Raw genomic sequence first — 15,626 nt, forward strand, 5'->3', positions numbered from 1 at the left:
GAACTTTATGTAAAACGCATACAGACCTATATATTTAAGATAGAAAACATACATGTAAAATATTTATTGTATATTGTATATAGCATGTAATATATTTGAAAAGTTATGGGAAATCCTTCAAAGGATCCTCCTCCAGTCTTGAAACAGTGAGCTCCAGTTGAGGGTAGGTTAGTCTCATCTTCTCTTCGAATTCAGATGAAAAATTGCTGTAAACATTTGAGATAGACAAGGTCTTGACTTTTTTACCAACCATGTCGAAGACCTGTTGGAACCTACTCGGGCGAATCATGAGACAGTTCTCCAAGTGCAGGATTTCTAGTTTAGAGAGAGACTTGAGACACCCATCCAAGCACAATAAATCAACCCTGTCTGAACTTAAATGAAGTTCTCGGATACTACCTCCAAGAACATTGAACATCTCATGAAGGTTTTCATGGGTTACATAACCACAGGAGTGCATGTCCAATATTTCAAGTTTGGGAAAAGGCTTAACCTCTTGCATAAAGTTTTGTCCACGGATGAATGAACTTCCAACTAAATACAATTCCGTAAGTTTACCTCCACACATTCTTAATATATTATACAGTCCTTTATCCGTTATGTTACTACATCCATCCAGACATAATATCTCAAGGCATGGAAATGATATTTTCAAATCATGCTTCCCATTAATATTCTTGATCTTCTTTAAGTTTTGTATATTTAACTCCTCAAGGCTGGTTCCACAAGATGCCAGTATTTGACTGAGTCCAGCGTCATCAACATTCATACAATTTTTCAAATTCAGAAATTTAAGTTTTGGGAACGATTTCACCTTTTCATCAAACTCTTTTCCATTTATCATCATCCCACATAAACTCAATTCTTTAAGTTCACTTCCAGACATTCTCAGTATATTATTAAGTCCGTTTTCGGTCATATTAACACATCTTTTAATCTTAAGTATCTCAAGGGACGGAAAAGATATTTTCAAATCACGCTTGACGACCATATCCTTAATCTGACCAGATTTTATTATTCTCAACTCCTTAATTTGGGTTCCACAGGTTGCCAGAATTTCACTTAGCCTAGCGTCATTCAAATTGAAGCATTCATTTAGCACCAGTTTCTCTATCATAGGAAGAATTTTCTCTCCCTTCTTAACTCGTAGTGTAGAAACGCTTACACGATGCAATATCAGCAATTTCAGACCACTACAGAAATTTCTCAGGATAAGTGTAAATCCTTTGTTTGAAAGGTGATTGCAGTTGCTGAGAAGAAGATTCTCCAAGCTGGATGAGATACGCACACTTTCCAATAATTCTCCTTTGCCTGGTAGATTGCGAATGTGTAAATATTTTAGCTGATCCATGCATGAGAATATTGCAAGCAAGATGAAATCACTTTGAAGTGCCCCTTGGACATGCAGGGATAAATCCAGAGTATGAATTTCTGGATGATTTTCAATCAAATGCACAAAAGCATGTCCAACATTGTTGCTTGAGAGCTTCAGTGTAAGGTCTTCAATGATTTGTATTTCATCTGCCACTCTCATGAGCTTGGCAGAATTAACTTTACCAACACTCCAAACCTTAAAGGTGTCCTCTAGCTGGTTAATCCGACTGTGAAGATTTGTATTTACTGCTCTAAGACACATCTTATCTTTCATATTTAAATATTTAAGAACCGAGATAAAATCATACACAACCATCCTCTCTAAACCGGGCTTGTTCACTTCCATTCTGAGAATACAAAATTCTGAAACAACAAGAATGTGATACACTTGCATAGTTATAATTGATCTTAGAATATATTATGCTCCTAAATGCCAAGACATAATTGTCCATTAAAGGGATTTTTGGATCTTCAGAAGCCGACTGAAAGATTTGCAAGAAACAAGTTGTACATATTTCTTAATAAAGGTTGCGTTTTTTTTCAGGCGCGTAGTGGAAGTTTAGCCTAGGGGGGGTGCCGAATTTTTTTTTGTGTGTGCACTCCCCAAAAGGTTGATGCTTACCCCCCTAAAAAACCTGTATTAAGAAGAAATAAAGTTTAAAATCTATATTAATCTACACCTGAAGGCTGAGTTTTAGTCATCTAACCATAAAATACTGTAAATGAAATTAAGGTACAAGAAAGAATAGAAAAATAATCATAAATTGGACAAATTGTGACATTGCTGATTGATAAGTAAAGTAAAAAAATTCAATATATATATATATGTAAGTTTACTGTATAATAAGTTAGAGCCTGCCTCTGGCTCTAGGGGGGGGGACCTAGGCGGTTCATTTCAAGGGGGGCACAGAGGTACCAGCCCCCCCCCCTTCACTACGCGCCTGCGTTTTTTTGTTTTGTTTCAAGAATTGCGATTGAGCATATAAAAAGCAGAAAATAGAACATAGGAATTAGCTTGCAGTTGGGCCGTACATGGGATTTAAATACTTGAATTTCAATGTGATTAATGTCGAACAAGATTATGATTACATGTATGAAAATCTCATTATTTTTAATTATGCTGTTTATTTCTAGGCGAAAATTGCAGCCTCTAATTATTATCTTGGCAATATGCTACAGAGCGTCCCATATCATATTAGATTATCTCCAATTTTTAACGCCAAAATAAGCAAATTTAACTAAAAAATCTATCATTTTCTGCAAAAAAAAATTCTACTAACCTTATTAAATTTTTTGAAATGATTCATTCTTCTTAAATTTTCTAATTTATCCCCCAAATTGTAATTTAGACCCATTGACGCGGTCTAATTTGATGTGGGACACCCTGTATAAACATGTTAACTAGACAAACTCGAGTCGAGGAGCATGGAGCATGTAAGGTCTGACGGAAGCATGTAATTTGCGCAAAATTCTACTCAAAAGTGTACTAAAAAAGTCTACATTGTAGATGGGAAAATGTAACTGACCCCGCTATAATTTCTTAAACATCTGCGTAGTCGTTTTCAATGTATTTACAATTGTTGGAACCTGATCTTCGAAGTTCAAGCGACACTTAAAAATTAAATATTAATATCTTTAGGCTATCAAATTTCATATCAAACTAAGTTCAATTTGAGATGAAGAAAAATAATGCTTTCACTCATAAAATCTAATTAGCGGAAACTTTTATTTTGTTTTACAAATAATCAGAGTTTTAAAACTGTCCTAATGCATAGTGAAAGTTGTGGAAAAGAGTTTAAAAACACAACATTAGAAATTATTACGCCTCCCGTATTTGAAAGTTTTCTCCATGGACATGTTCTCCCGCGGATATTTAAAAAAAACTCATATGCAATGTATACATTGAATAAATCAAAAAATGTATAGGTTAAAATTAATTTAGAACTTAATTTTTTAATAAAACCTAATTTTCAAATACCAAATATAAGTTTTCAAATTGTATGTTATTACAAGTTTTTGTTTATCAAATCAATTCTCGGTGCTATTGATGGGCCGTAGATCCCGCAACAAATTCTGAAAGAACAAAAGATCTTTGCCGCAACACTTTATATCATAACAACAGAAAAATGCCGGATGTTTACATTCAAAAACAAAACAAGTAAAGAGCTTGAAAAAGTAACAAATTGCAATAGTTTTTTTTGTAAAAAATATGTTCAGATAATTTTTATTGTTCAATGGATTTAATGTCATCCTTTGAATATCGTTATTTTCTTTGTTTGACCGAATCGGTTTTTTATCCCTTGTATTGTGTATGTAGTACGTATTATAAAACAAGAATGAGTTTCAGCGTAATGTGAATGACTGAGTATGGAGATATCAGATTGTAGTGAAACAAAGAAGCGTAAATTATCTTCTACTGATGATAATATTGAACAGAGCATTGGGGATCTGTCTCAGACAACTTTAGGTACAGGTTTATCGCTACTTTATATTAATCAGTAGGAAAGGGTATATTCCTAGAGAACGATTTTTGGACCCCCATCCCCNTATGAGGGGGTGGGGGCAAAAATATTTTTCTAGGAAATTATCTGTAATTTCGTGTTGATTGATGTAACAATTAAATGATTAGTTACTGAAGAAAGAAGTATCGAAGAAGGCTCTCAACCTGGACCTTCACAAGACACTAAAGGTTTAATGTTTTTAATCCAATAAACCCATTCCTTCCTTAATGTTTTTGTTTTTTAATAACAACTAACTAAATTTGAGCACAAGCAAATTGTTCTCATTTTATCAAAATAATTTCATATCATTTAATCTTATCTTCTCCTCCAAAAATAATTACAGAAAGATATCTTATCCTTTATGATCAACTTAAAAATGACTTTTAATCAAAATCCTCAATCATTTAGATGACGACAACGTATCTGTAATCAGTGGACTCTCCGATATGTCGGGGAAAGGATGGAAGCCCGACATGTCGGTAAGATACTTTTACAACCTATTAAATTCTGTGAGCCCTTGCTTATAATTGTATCTAATCTATTCATGGGTATTATTGAATTAATCTTTCCTCCTTTCACCTTAATTTTCTCCCTGGTTAGTTATTCAGGAGTATTTATTGCTGACTTTTGGAATTTTTGAGAAGGAAAATAATATTTGTTTATATATTTATCAGGAATATCAGGAAAAAGATATATTCATATATTATAGTATTTGAAAGATAATGTTGATTTAATTGTTTAATGACAGGGTAAAGTTGGTTGGCTGCACCGAGCAATGTCCCGAGGAACAGATCCTAGAGAAATTGTTTCGAATCTCTTTAAGGCAAGATAACTGTTAATATTTTATTAACTTCGATTCATAAATCTCAATATTATCATAAAATAAATTGCTAAATTTTTTTTCTTTTTAATATTGCCCCATACCCCTTCCCCCTAAAAATGTACAACACTGAAATGTGTTTCATATGCGATCAATGTTGCCTGGAATTAATGTTAACTTTTGTTTGTCCCATGAAGGAGTCTGGTATGCTGAACACTATGGATGACCTGACTATATGGAAGGTAAATACAAACAAGAGCAACAAATAGTTATATTAAAATCTCTTAGTATACAATACTTATATTCCTCCTATACAAAGACACTTAACAACTTTATTTCTTGATCCACATTGTGACACCATCCTTAGTATACTTGTCGGTAATTCCTTTGAGAACGATTTTTGGACCCCCCTTATCAATTTTGTACATGCATCTCTTATTTAACACACGGATAAAGTTCGTCATGTGGACCCAGCGCCTGGCCTCCTATCCTGTCCTAGCCGTGGCGCTCAGCCCCATATGCCTGTCCTATTCGAAGCGCTCTTCTCCGTATGCCTTTTCTAGACGCAGCGCTCGGCCCAGAAAGTGTCTTAATCTAACCTAACCCTAAACATATACTAATTTTGTAGAAATTGAAGGTCTGCCCTGGCCGCAGCGCTCGACCCCTAGCCTGTCATAGCCTCAGCGCTCGGTCCAGAAATTGTCCTAACCTAACCTGATTCTGAAATAATACAAAAAAAACGTATTTTTTGTCGAAAATAGTTAAAATCTAGGTCATGTTAAAATTGATAGGAGGGGGACAGACCATAAGACAGACCCTACTTGATAGTATATCATGATTTTAGATTTTGTTCAATATGTTTTCTCAGCCTCCCAGACGTGAGAAACTCAAAGATTTTAATACATTAGAAGATGTTGCAAGGTAAACCCGTAAATTCAATAAAAGGATACTTGCAAAATTTTTTGGAAAAAAGTTTCGGAATGTTTGAAATTTTAGGCAAATACAACTTATAAAGTTGCTTCAAAATCAAATTTTTTGTTGAACAATCGATCTTAATATTAAGGTGCATAAAACAAGCGAAGAATATTTTGGTCTTAACGGGAGCAGGCGTATCTGTGAGGTAAGAAAAGATTCGGGGGGGGGGGGGGGCCCCCTAGATTGGGGCAACACAAATCTCCAGGGGGCAGAGTATTTTTTTGAGCCCCCCCCCTGGACCACCCCTAAAAATTTATCAAAAAGTAGTAATTTCCAATTTCTTATTTATTATCACAATTCGTAACAAAGGACCTTACTTCCCTCACTAGTCCTCTGGAGTTTGTTAATAATAGAGATAAATGGTGCTAAATTTGCACCTAAATTCTAATCCATAAGGGACAGACAAATTTATTTTCACTTTCACTGAACCTTTTGGGTTTCATTTTACAAAAACGACAAAAATGATCTTTAATTATTTTAAACCATATCCTTTAGAAAATGTCTTCAATAGCTTAAGGATCCAAAATGCAACATTTTTATTAAAAGGGGCGCCTAGAAAATCAATTTCACTGAAGAACCCACTCTTAGATTTCATTTGTCAAAAAGTAAGATAATAATAATTTTAGATTATTTGAAACCATAACATCCTTTATGAAATGTCTTCAATAGCTTAAAGATCCGAAATAAAACATTTTTATTGAAAGGAGTGCCAAGAAATCTAATATTTCTGGACACCCCCCTCTTGGATTTTATTTGACAAAAACGACTAAAATTGTGATATTTTAGAAGTACATTTATTGCTTCTAGATATAATTACATATTAAATAAAGAGTGTATAAAAGGAGAGGAAGTTGAGTAGGTCTTCTCTGGTTCCAGGATCTGACACTACTGATTAGCGGATTTCATAATTCTCTTTTGGGGATTTCATCCTCTACAATATCTAATTATTTTAAACCATATCCTTTAGGAAGTGCATTCAATAGCTTAAAGATCCAAAATGCACCATTTTTATCAAAAGGGGCGCCTATAAAATCAATTTAACTAAAAGATATATTGGAAAAACAATATTTATATATATAAATACCTGTTTTGGCCCACACACACACCTTTTCTACGCCTCTGATCAAGAAAAAAATGGTTAAAAAATTTTTCTGTCTCTTATGGATTAAAAGAAAATATGTGCTATGTTAGCACCATTTATCTTTGTTATTACAAGAGTTATTACAAACTTCAGGAGACTAGTGAGGTCCTTTTCCATAATAAACAATTTTCTCAGATCACATTGTTTGACTGTATATAATATATATTCAATTTTGAGACCTTCCAGACCTCTGATATTTGAACTTGTTAAAGTTCAATATAAATCATATCATATTAACTTTTATACATATCTAATCAAAGGTAATAATGTTGGTGGTTATCAATTCTTTTTTGAGTTCTTACTAATAATTTAATAAATCCTTTTTATTACATGTTTAATGAATTTTTACAGTGATAACCAGAAAATTCTGAAATAGGAAATGTTTTTTAAACTCAAGTTAGGACATAGCAATATTAGTTCATTGAACATTAGACATAGCAATTGTACAGTGTAAATATACCATTTTCACTTAACTAGTGTTTTGCTAAGTTACTTGTAAAAATATTCGCTTGGTAACAAAACGACTAAACCATATTAGATTTGAAATTGATTTATTAAACTTAGAAATTCTTTAAATCAATTCTTATGTTTTTAGTTGTGGAATTCCAGATTTCCGGTCAAAGGACGGTGTGTACTCCAGGTACAGTTTAGTAAAGGATATTCTATAAAATTATAACTTTGTTTGACTTTAAGAATCAAATTCGTAAATAAGAAAAGAATGAAACTAGATAAAAAATCACAAAACATGATTTGTGTAGGCTAGCTGTAGACTTTCCTGATCTTCCGGATCCTCAGGTAATCACCCCATCGTCAAGAAATTGCATGTGTAGCCTCCCCCCCCCCCTCGCCAAAATGTGTCATGTTCACCCCCCCACCTCCCAGCCTTTTGGAAAGACCTGTATTTCTAGCTGGAGTGCCCGGCGTAGCCAAGGTTTATATTATTATTCTTCGTCAGAGTTACTCCCGCCGTCAACCCGCGCTTGGTATTAAATCAAGATCAAGGGGACGATCTGCTCTAAATGCCACACATGGACACAAGCCTAGCTATACAACAAGCTATATATTGCTCCCAAATTAATGGAGACGATCCTACCTGTTTATAAAGGCAGGGTTTCAGGGTTACTCTCTCTCAGTAAACTTTACGTAGTTAATCTATAAACTGACTTTATTTAAATTTATGATGTCGAAAGTTATCGTGAATTGACTTAATTACAATTCCCACGTCGTTATTTACATCACATGATTTAGAATTTAAGACAATCATATTTCATATTTAATGCACAGTTAAAGTTTATTCATATTTATAAGATTAGCGAGAATAGATATAATGCAGTTAAGCTATCTTAACACCTATTTACAGCTTAATTTAAGTATATTACATGATGTAATCTAATCATGCTACTTATTCAATTGAAACGCAGTTTCAATGAATAATGTCATTATGTATAGGTCTACAACATAAATTGTTAATAATGTAATGTACAACGTGCTGGAGTTTTACAGAATATCATGTTTACACAATATTTGCTTCATATATACTATAAAGGGTGGATTAAAAGAGTTGGCGGGTTGAATTTGGGCCTCCATGTTTTAGAAAAATTCAACCATACCTTTTTCCTGTTTTACTTAATGATTTTTGTGCAAAGGGAATATGTACACATTAAAATAGACTGCCCAGTAAACTCTTTGCAACTGCAACCTGGATTTGAAAAAATATGTTTGTGATCGTCTTGGTTTCTGCAAAAGATTGATTCACCAGACCTCCGAGGACTCGAAGCAAGTTTTTTACTGACAAGCCTCCTTTTCAACTGTTCCATCCTCCCAACCTCAAAAATTATGTTATTTGGACCGTTAGTGATGTTCCATAATGTATTTAACCTCACATTTTTATTAAAAAATATCTATATATATATATCTATTTATAATCAAGTTGATTTATATTAAAGTTGTAATATCTGTTTGTCTGTCTGTTTATTTGTTTGTTCAATCATAACTCAGAAACCCCTGGGTAAACGTTGGGAGTAACCATGAGCGCTGGGTTCTCAAGCTAGTATGTATATATTTTATTATATACAGAAATAAGCTTTAAAAGTATATTTTATATTGGTTAACTATTCAGGCAATGTTTGACATTCAGTACTTCAGAAAGGACCCAAGACCGTTCTTTAAGTTTGCTAAAGAAATATATCCAGGTGAAACAAACTCAATTTTTGAAAAGGCTCGAATTCCAAATATATTTATTTCAGGTCAGTTTAGTCCCTCTCCCTGTCACAGGTTCATATACTGCTTAGAGAAGGCTGGGAAATTACTGAGAAACTATACTCAGAACATAGATACATTAGAACAGGTAAATGTTCAGTCAGGGAATCGTTATATTTTTATTCTTAATCCTCTTATTTTGTAGTAACCGTTGAACTGTACCATTAGTAATTGAGAAATTAAATGAATTCATTTTGATTGTAAAATTCGACCCTTCAGAAGCCACACAAATATCTATTGTTAAAATTCTTAAAATAATTTTTTAAATATAAAAATTAAAAGTGCAAACCCCAAAAAATAATTTAATGTTTTATAGTGTGACTTCACTGAATGATATTAATCATAATAATCATATTTTAGGTTGCTGGTATATCTAAGATAGTTCAGTGTCATGGATCCTTTGCTACTGCATCTTGTACTATCTGTAAGGTCAAAGTATCTGCTGAGCTGGTCAGGTAAGTCACAACCTGACTGTCAAGATGATTTCTAGAAGAGATCTCCGATTCACAAACTCACCATTTAACCCTCGCCTGAAGAAAATTTTGCAGATATCCACGTTTTTCAATCTTGAAGTATTAAATTCTGACAAATTTCTATTGTTGATTCTCTATAAAAGTGACTTGCGGATTTATGTACCACTTCCGATTTGATACTTCTCCATTGCTTAGGATCCATTTAATTTTGATGCAAATCTGGATCCGGATCCTGGATCCGCACTGGGAAAAATGGATCCGGATCTGGGTCATTTCTTTAAGATTTGCAGAATTTTTTTAACAAAAATAATTTTCAAATTTTTTGTTTTATTTTTTTTCGCTTAATATTAATCCAAAACATGATGAACCATTCAGAAATGAGGAAATTTTTATTTTCTCTTTTTTTTTAAGTTCAGAGTTGGGTTTTAGGAGTAAAAAAGTTGTTTTTGCAGTTTTTGGTTGATATTTTACCCTTTGGATCCGGATCCGTGGATCCGCATATTTTCGCGGATCCGGATTCGGATCCAGGAAGCCAAAATCTTGCGGATCCAATGGATCCGGATCCTAAGCACTGCTTCTCCTCCTCAATATTACTCAGATAAGGGTGTACATGTTGCCTTTGTGAATCGGGCGTGCAGGTGTTTGAATATCCTTTCATCCTCTCGTCTATTTAGTTTTCATCCTTTCCGACCCTCCTCTCTGTTCTTTTCAGTCTCTTATTCTTACAGCATTTGTTCTTTCATCAATGTATCTATTTAATTTAATGTATCTTTCTATTTGGGTTTCCTTTCAGACCTTAAAGGGACTGTAAGCGTTAATTCATTTGACCTTTCATACAAAAATGGCAATTCCCGCTTCACAATGGTATTAAAGCTTTGTCTGATCAAGTCTTTTTTCCCATTGATCAATGGTTTTGTTTCATTAAACTTTCTATTTTCATTTGCGGTTTCTCTACGAAAATGGCCTGCGCATTTCTTGTCCATAAGAAGCAATGGAGAAGTTCACAGAAATAAGGTTACGAGGTTAACTTTGTAAATAGGACATTGCCATTTTTAAATGGAAGGTCACTTAAAATTACGTTGACAGTCACTTTAAGTGTTTATGTTTATCTAATCTTCCTGCCCGTGGTATTTGTTGTAATTTTTGGAATTTTTTTTAGAGAAGATATAATGAAACAGAAGATTCCACTCTGTCCGAAATGTCCTACTCCAGATCTACAGGTGAATTATTTTTCATTTTTAAATAAAAAACTGAATTTCAATATATTTACCAGTAACATATTATTTCCTAATAGACTTCTAAAAATCATTTTTCTTGCAAACGTGTCTCCGATTAAATGGGTTTTTTTTTGGCAGGAATTCGAGATTGTTCTGAGAAGTATTAAAATGCTTAAATTCGTTTTCAAATTTATTTTAAAAGCTCGAAAATTATAATTACTATTAAACATGTTATAATACTGTATTATAATTTTCAGGATATTCTGTCAAGCTTGTCTAAAGCCAAAGAGGAAACAACTGAACCTGATCCGTCCTCCCTGTCCCCCACCTCCTCACCCTCCTCCTCAGCTCTACCCAATAACAACACCGTCCCCCCTCAACTCAAACCTGGAGAGCTTAACGCTAAACCTGGTGCTGCTGACCCTGGGATAGTTATTGACGATGTTCGCATGCCCAGCCTTGATCCTGTTTCTCCCTTCACTAGTGTACCCATTATGAAACCTGATATCGTCTTCTTCGGAGAGGTAAAGAAATTTTTACAATTTTAGGGGGATTTTGGTTTGTAAAATTTTGAAGAAAAAATGACAAGTTTTCCCGCCATTTTGATAATTTGTACCATTTATTAGTTATCTCTTAAATCAGTTTTTCCCTCCCTACTTCAGTAATTAAAAAAACCTAAAAATTATTTCAGTCCGTTTACTCATCCCTTCAAATCTTGACGGGGAAGGGTAATGATTATTGACAAGGAGTTTTCAACCAAATATTATTAAAATTATTATTATTTCTGACATTCAACCTACAGTCAAAGTTTCATGTTTTGTAGGCTATAATATATTCCTGAATTAATTATAACTTGAATTGTATAAAGTTTTCAAAATATTTGTCAAGACTAGATGAAGTTGTAAATTGATCATCAATTAATGTAATTCTAATTCATATTTTCCTCGACATAGTGCATTCTTAGTGAATTCCACTGCTCATCGGTTCTGACTATTTTATCGAAGATTCTATTTATCATTTTTACGATTCAAACTATATAGTCTAAGTATTATGTCCTGTTACGATGAGCTCCAGGGTCGAGATCCTGACGACTCAGAAGATCATAACTTATTGAAATCAAGGGTTATATTATAATATTAGCTTGCAGGCACGTGCAGAGGGCGAGGGGACTGCCCCCATGTGATTTATGGGCAAAGGTTAAAATCAGTTGTGGTGGGTGAAAAATGAGCCTGCCTTCATCTTCAAAGCGGTGTTATCCCCTAAAAGTAGTTGAAGCCATTTGTTTTCAAATTTTACCTTTGTATTTCCTTTTTATCTAACCCCCCCCCCCCTCCCCCCTAATGGATGAACAATTATAGCTATATTTATTAAAAGTATTTTGGCATGTCTTCCCGCAACCCCCATGAAGGTCAGGTAGAGATTACATTAGTAGAATATTAAGGGAGAATAAAGAGGAAGGAGGAATGATAGTCTTCAGAGACTACTCAGGACTTTCGAGAGTAATACAGAACTATGCAGAGGGATACATTATAATATATAGTCCTTGAATTTGAACTACAATGAGCTACATAGGGGACATATAGAAGACTTCTTATAAAATAACAGCATTTTTAAGGCCACGGGTGGAGGGGGCAAAAAATCGCCTAGGGAAAGAGCAAAAGCTTCGCGTGAAAAATTGCCCCCCCCCCCTGCACTGCCTAAAATCCAGTGTACGAGCCTGTTAGCTTGCCTTAAAACTAAAAGGGACTTTCTGCGAAAAACGTGACTTTCATTTTAAAGAGTTACATTTTCGATTCACAATTTTTTGAAAGCGTCATTTTGGTAACTGTGAGGTTGACATCGTTGTTGTATTCTTATTCTAAAAGAGAAAAATTCTGTTAATTTAATTCATCATCTCTGCTGCTTAAATCCAAAACTAATTATTACAGAGAAACCTCGGTTGGAAAGTATCATTTTTTATGGAACAACTGGAATATCTACATAATTTTTGTCCAGACAAAGCTTAAAAGGCTACCGTTACTTACTTGAAATTACGTCGACAGTCTTTGTAAGGATATTTTTAGCTTACGTTTTCTGCTTTAGGGTCTCTCTGACGAGTTTCACACTGCTATATCCAAGGACAAGGAAAAGGCCGATCTTCTTATCGTCATAGGATCAAGTCTCAAGGTGAAATATTCGGCCATCAGTCGATAAAACCCAAAGTTTTAATGTTAAAATCTAAATTTTATCTCTGTTTTTTCTTACTTTATTGATAGATAGTATATTTTACATTTAGGTGCGCCCTGTTGCCTTAATACCTTCATCTATACCTGAAACTGTGCCTCAGATACTTATCAACAGGTAAACAGAGATTTGATTTTTGTGGATCCATTTTATTTTTGTTTTATTTTTATTTTTCATCCATGATAAATCCTTAGAAAATAATCCTGAATTCCTGATCTAACCCCGATAGTTCTCAACTTTATAATTCAATTTGTGATATTTTATTTGAAATATTTAAAAAATGTGTATTTTTAAATTTTATTTTAGATTTTTGCGTGTCATCTAACTTAATCCCGATCAGAAACTCGGGATTTTTAGCCTGGCTCAATATTTTTTAAAATAAGTTTTCCTAAATTTGTAAATGAGACTCATTTTCTCATCTCATCATACAACCTTAGGAATATTGGTCAAATTATTGGATATTTCGTTCAATTTTATTTTTCTTGCAGGATTTTGAGTTTAATTTTGCTTATGTTTGTGATACATAATTAATTTAAATTTTAGAGAGAGATTATCACATTTAACCTTTGATGTCGAACTTCTTGGAGATTGTGATACAATCATCAACCAGCTCTGCCACATGTTAGTAAAAATATATTTTCAAACAGGTTTTTTTGCACTTTCCAACGTTTTTAAATACAATGTTTGTTTTTCTGTTTTTTTTTTTAAGAATCTTGATAAACCGTAAAAATATTAAATTCTATATGTATTTAACCTCAAAAGATTGTTTTTATTGGAAAGCTAAATTAATTCCCTTGAAAATTATAAGAGTATTTGTTAAAGGTTGGAAGGAGACTGGTCTCATCCCATCCATCAGCCTCCTCTTAAACAAATTCAAAACTTTGACCTTAGTGGCTCTATGGAGGATTCAGATAACCAGGAGGACTCTAAGTCTAGCACGGAGCTGGATGTCTCAGCGACAGAGACAACCGAAGACCTGGAAACGAATGAAAAGACTGAGTCTGCAGTTTTGAGAGAAGGACCTGGAGATGGAGATAAAATGGAACCCGGAAATTGTCTGGAAACTATAACTGAAAAAAGTGTAAACGTAGCTGAGAGTAGCGCGACAGGAACTGATCAAAGCGTAACTGGAACTGATAGACGCGGAACTATGACTGAGAAAAGCACAATTGGAATGGAGAAACATGTAGCTAGAGTCGAGAATGAAGATGATGATGATGAGAATAGTCTGGATCGTACAAGAGAAAGTGAGGAGTGGAAACCGAAACCAAGTCTCTCAGAGTCTCTTCCTGAGGGACGATTTCTCTTCATCCCTCCTAACAGGTTAGACATTGTTTTCCGCGTTATCTATTTTTCAACCGGTTTCTTTTTCTTTATGTCAAACCTCTGTAAAAACCATCTCTTATTGTTCTATGTTTAGGGGGGGGGGGGGTGAACCTAAGGATGACAGAAACGTAATTTTTCTTCTTCTTTAATCTTAAAATCTGGACTGGAGCGTGAACCCTCTTCTGTTGTTATGATTTGGTAGGTTATAGGAAAGACTGTAAGACTCTAAATTCTAATACGTCTGAAAATTTCGAGTTTTTAAGAACATTTTTACCAAATTCTTGGCATTTTATTTTTGTTTAACAAATTTTGTTTATTGTAAATTTTAAGCCACTTAAGACTTTTCTTTTGTTCTAGGTATGTGTTCAGTGGGGCAGAGGTTCAACCCGAAGATTTATCAGATAACGAGGAGTATGACGAGGATGATGATGATGAAGAAGATCTCGAGGAAGAAGGTGAATGTGAGGAAAAGGAAGATGAGAATGAAGAAGATGATTCTAAGAGCGAGCCAGATGATGAGCATGACAAAGAAAATAAGCAGGTTTGAGTCATGAGGGTTTTATAGGGTCAAGTGTTGTTTTCTTGCCAAATAAAAGTCATTTTCACAAAAACTGGGTCTTCTTTGTAGTCGTTGCATGGCTAAAAGTTGGTCGAGTGACTACTTACTTTAGAAATTGCCCAATCGAATGTAATTTTGCACTCTTACTTTTATCAGACTGAAAAACCAGGACATGGAATGAACTTGAACATCCAATTCACTACTGGAGTCTAATGCCATCACTACCCCCTGTGTTATGATTAATTTGACTGTTCCGCCGTTTTTTGTTTGTTTTTAAAGTTCGGCATATTAAAAAATACTTACCATTTTGCATACACGGTGTAATTTTGACTTTTCACCTTTTTTTTCTCAATTTTTTTTGTGATTGAATTGCTATGCTTTTAAACCAGTGTTCGATGGAAGCTAGGGTGGTAGATAGGAATTAATTAATTTTCATCACCTTTTTTCCAGACTGTTGAAGCTGAAACGAATTTGGTTGAAAACGAAACTGGGAATCATTAAAAGAAGAAAATATGCTAAGATTCTGGACTGTTCTGAACTAAATTAAGCTTTAGTAGTGTGGCAGGGGTTAAGCCGAAGCTCATTTATAACAGAGATCTTTGATTATTTTAGTTTCTGACTTATTCGAATGAACTATGCAAACTATAAACTTAAGTATACAAAAATATTTAGTACAAACACTAAAGAGAAAATTATAGTATATTTAATTATATTAAAGTTTGAAACTTAACGGATCGCTGACGATTAAAAATAATATC

The 15,626-nt window shown here is 33.9% G+C and overlaps 2 protein-coding genes across 3 annotated transcripts; one reads left to right on the plus strand and one right to left on the minus strand.

Annotated features, from left to right (window-relative positions):
* Nucleotides 1–103: 103 nt before the first annotated feature.
* LOC111701733 (EIN3-binding F-box protein 1) lies at nucleotides 104–1,720 on the minus strand. Its single transcript, XM_023473144.1, has one exon. It carries the CDS (start codon nucleotides 1,718–1,720, stop codon nucleotides 104–106), a length of 1,617 nt encoding a protein of 538 aa, XP_023328912.1.
* A 1,788-nt stretch (nucleotides 1,721–3,508) lies between these two features.
* LOC111701567 (NAD-dependent histone deacetylase Sir2) lies at nucleotides 3,509–15,598 on the plus strand. 2 transcript variants are annotated; one of them, XM_023472914.1, is made up of 21 exons: nucleotides 3,509–3,532; nucleotides 3,722–3,841; nucleotides 4,004–4,063; nucleotides 4,284–4,354; nucleotides 4,624–4,698; nucleotides 4,893–4,937; nucleotides 5,540–5,616; nucleotides 5,759–5,815; nucleotides 7,407–7,451; nucleotides 7,570–7,606; nucleotides 8,931–9,003; nucleotides 9,058–9,158; nucleotides 9,431–9,525; nucleotides 10,703–10,763; nucleotides 11,018–11,284; nucleotides 12,843–12,926; nucleotides 13,036–13,100; nucleotides 13,527–13,604; nucleotides 13,806–14,306; nucleotides 14,667–14,850; nucleotides 15,319–15,598. In XM_023472914.1, exons 2-21 carry the CDS (start codon nucleotides 3,742–3,744, stop codon nucleotides 15,367–15,369), a joined length of 2,127 nt encoding a protein of 708 aa, XP_023328682.1. In that variant the 5' UTR covers nucleotides 3,509–3,532; nucleotides 3,722–3,741; the 3' UTR covers nucleotides 15,370–15,598. The 2 variants fall into 2 exon arrangements, with proteins under 2 accessions (XP_023328682.1, XP_023328688.1); XM_023472920.1 differs by lacking the exons at nucleotides 3,509–3,532; nucleotides 4,004–4,063; nucleotides 4,284–4,354; nucleotides 4,624–4,698; nucleotides 4,893–4,937 and having other exon boundaries at nucleotides 3,755–3,841.
* Nucleotides 15,599–15,626: the final 28 nt, after the last annotated feature.

The sequence above is a fragment of the Eurytemora carolleeae genome, unplaced genomic scaffold (genome assembly GCF_000591075.1).
Source record: "Eurytemora carolleeae unplaced genomic scaffold, Eaff_2.0 scaffold144, whole genome shotgun sequence".
Lineage (NCBI taxonomy): Eukaryota > Metazoa > Arthropoda > Copepoda > Calanoida > Temoridae > Eurytemora > Eurytemora carolleeae.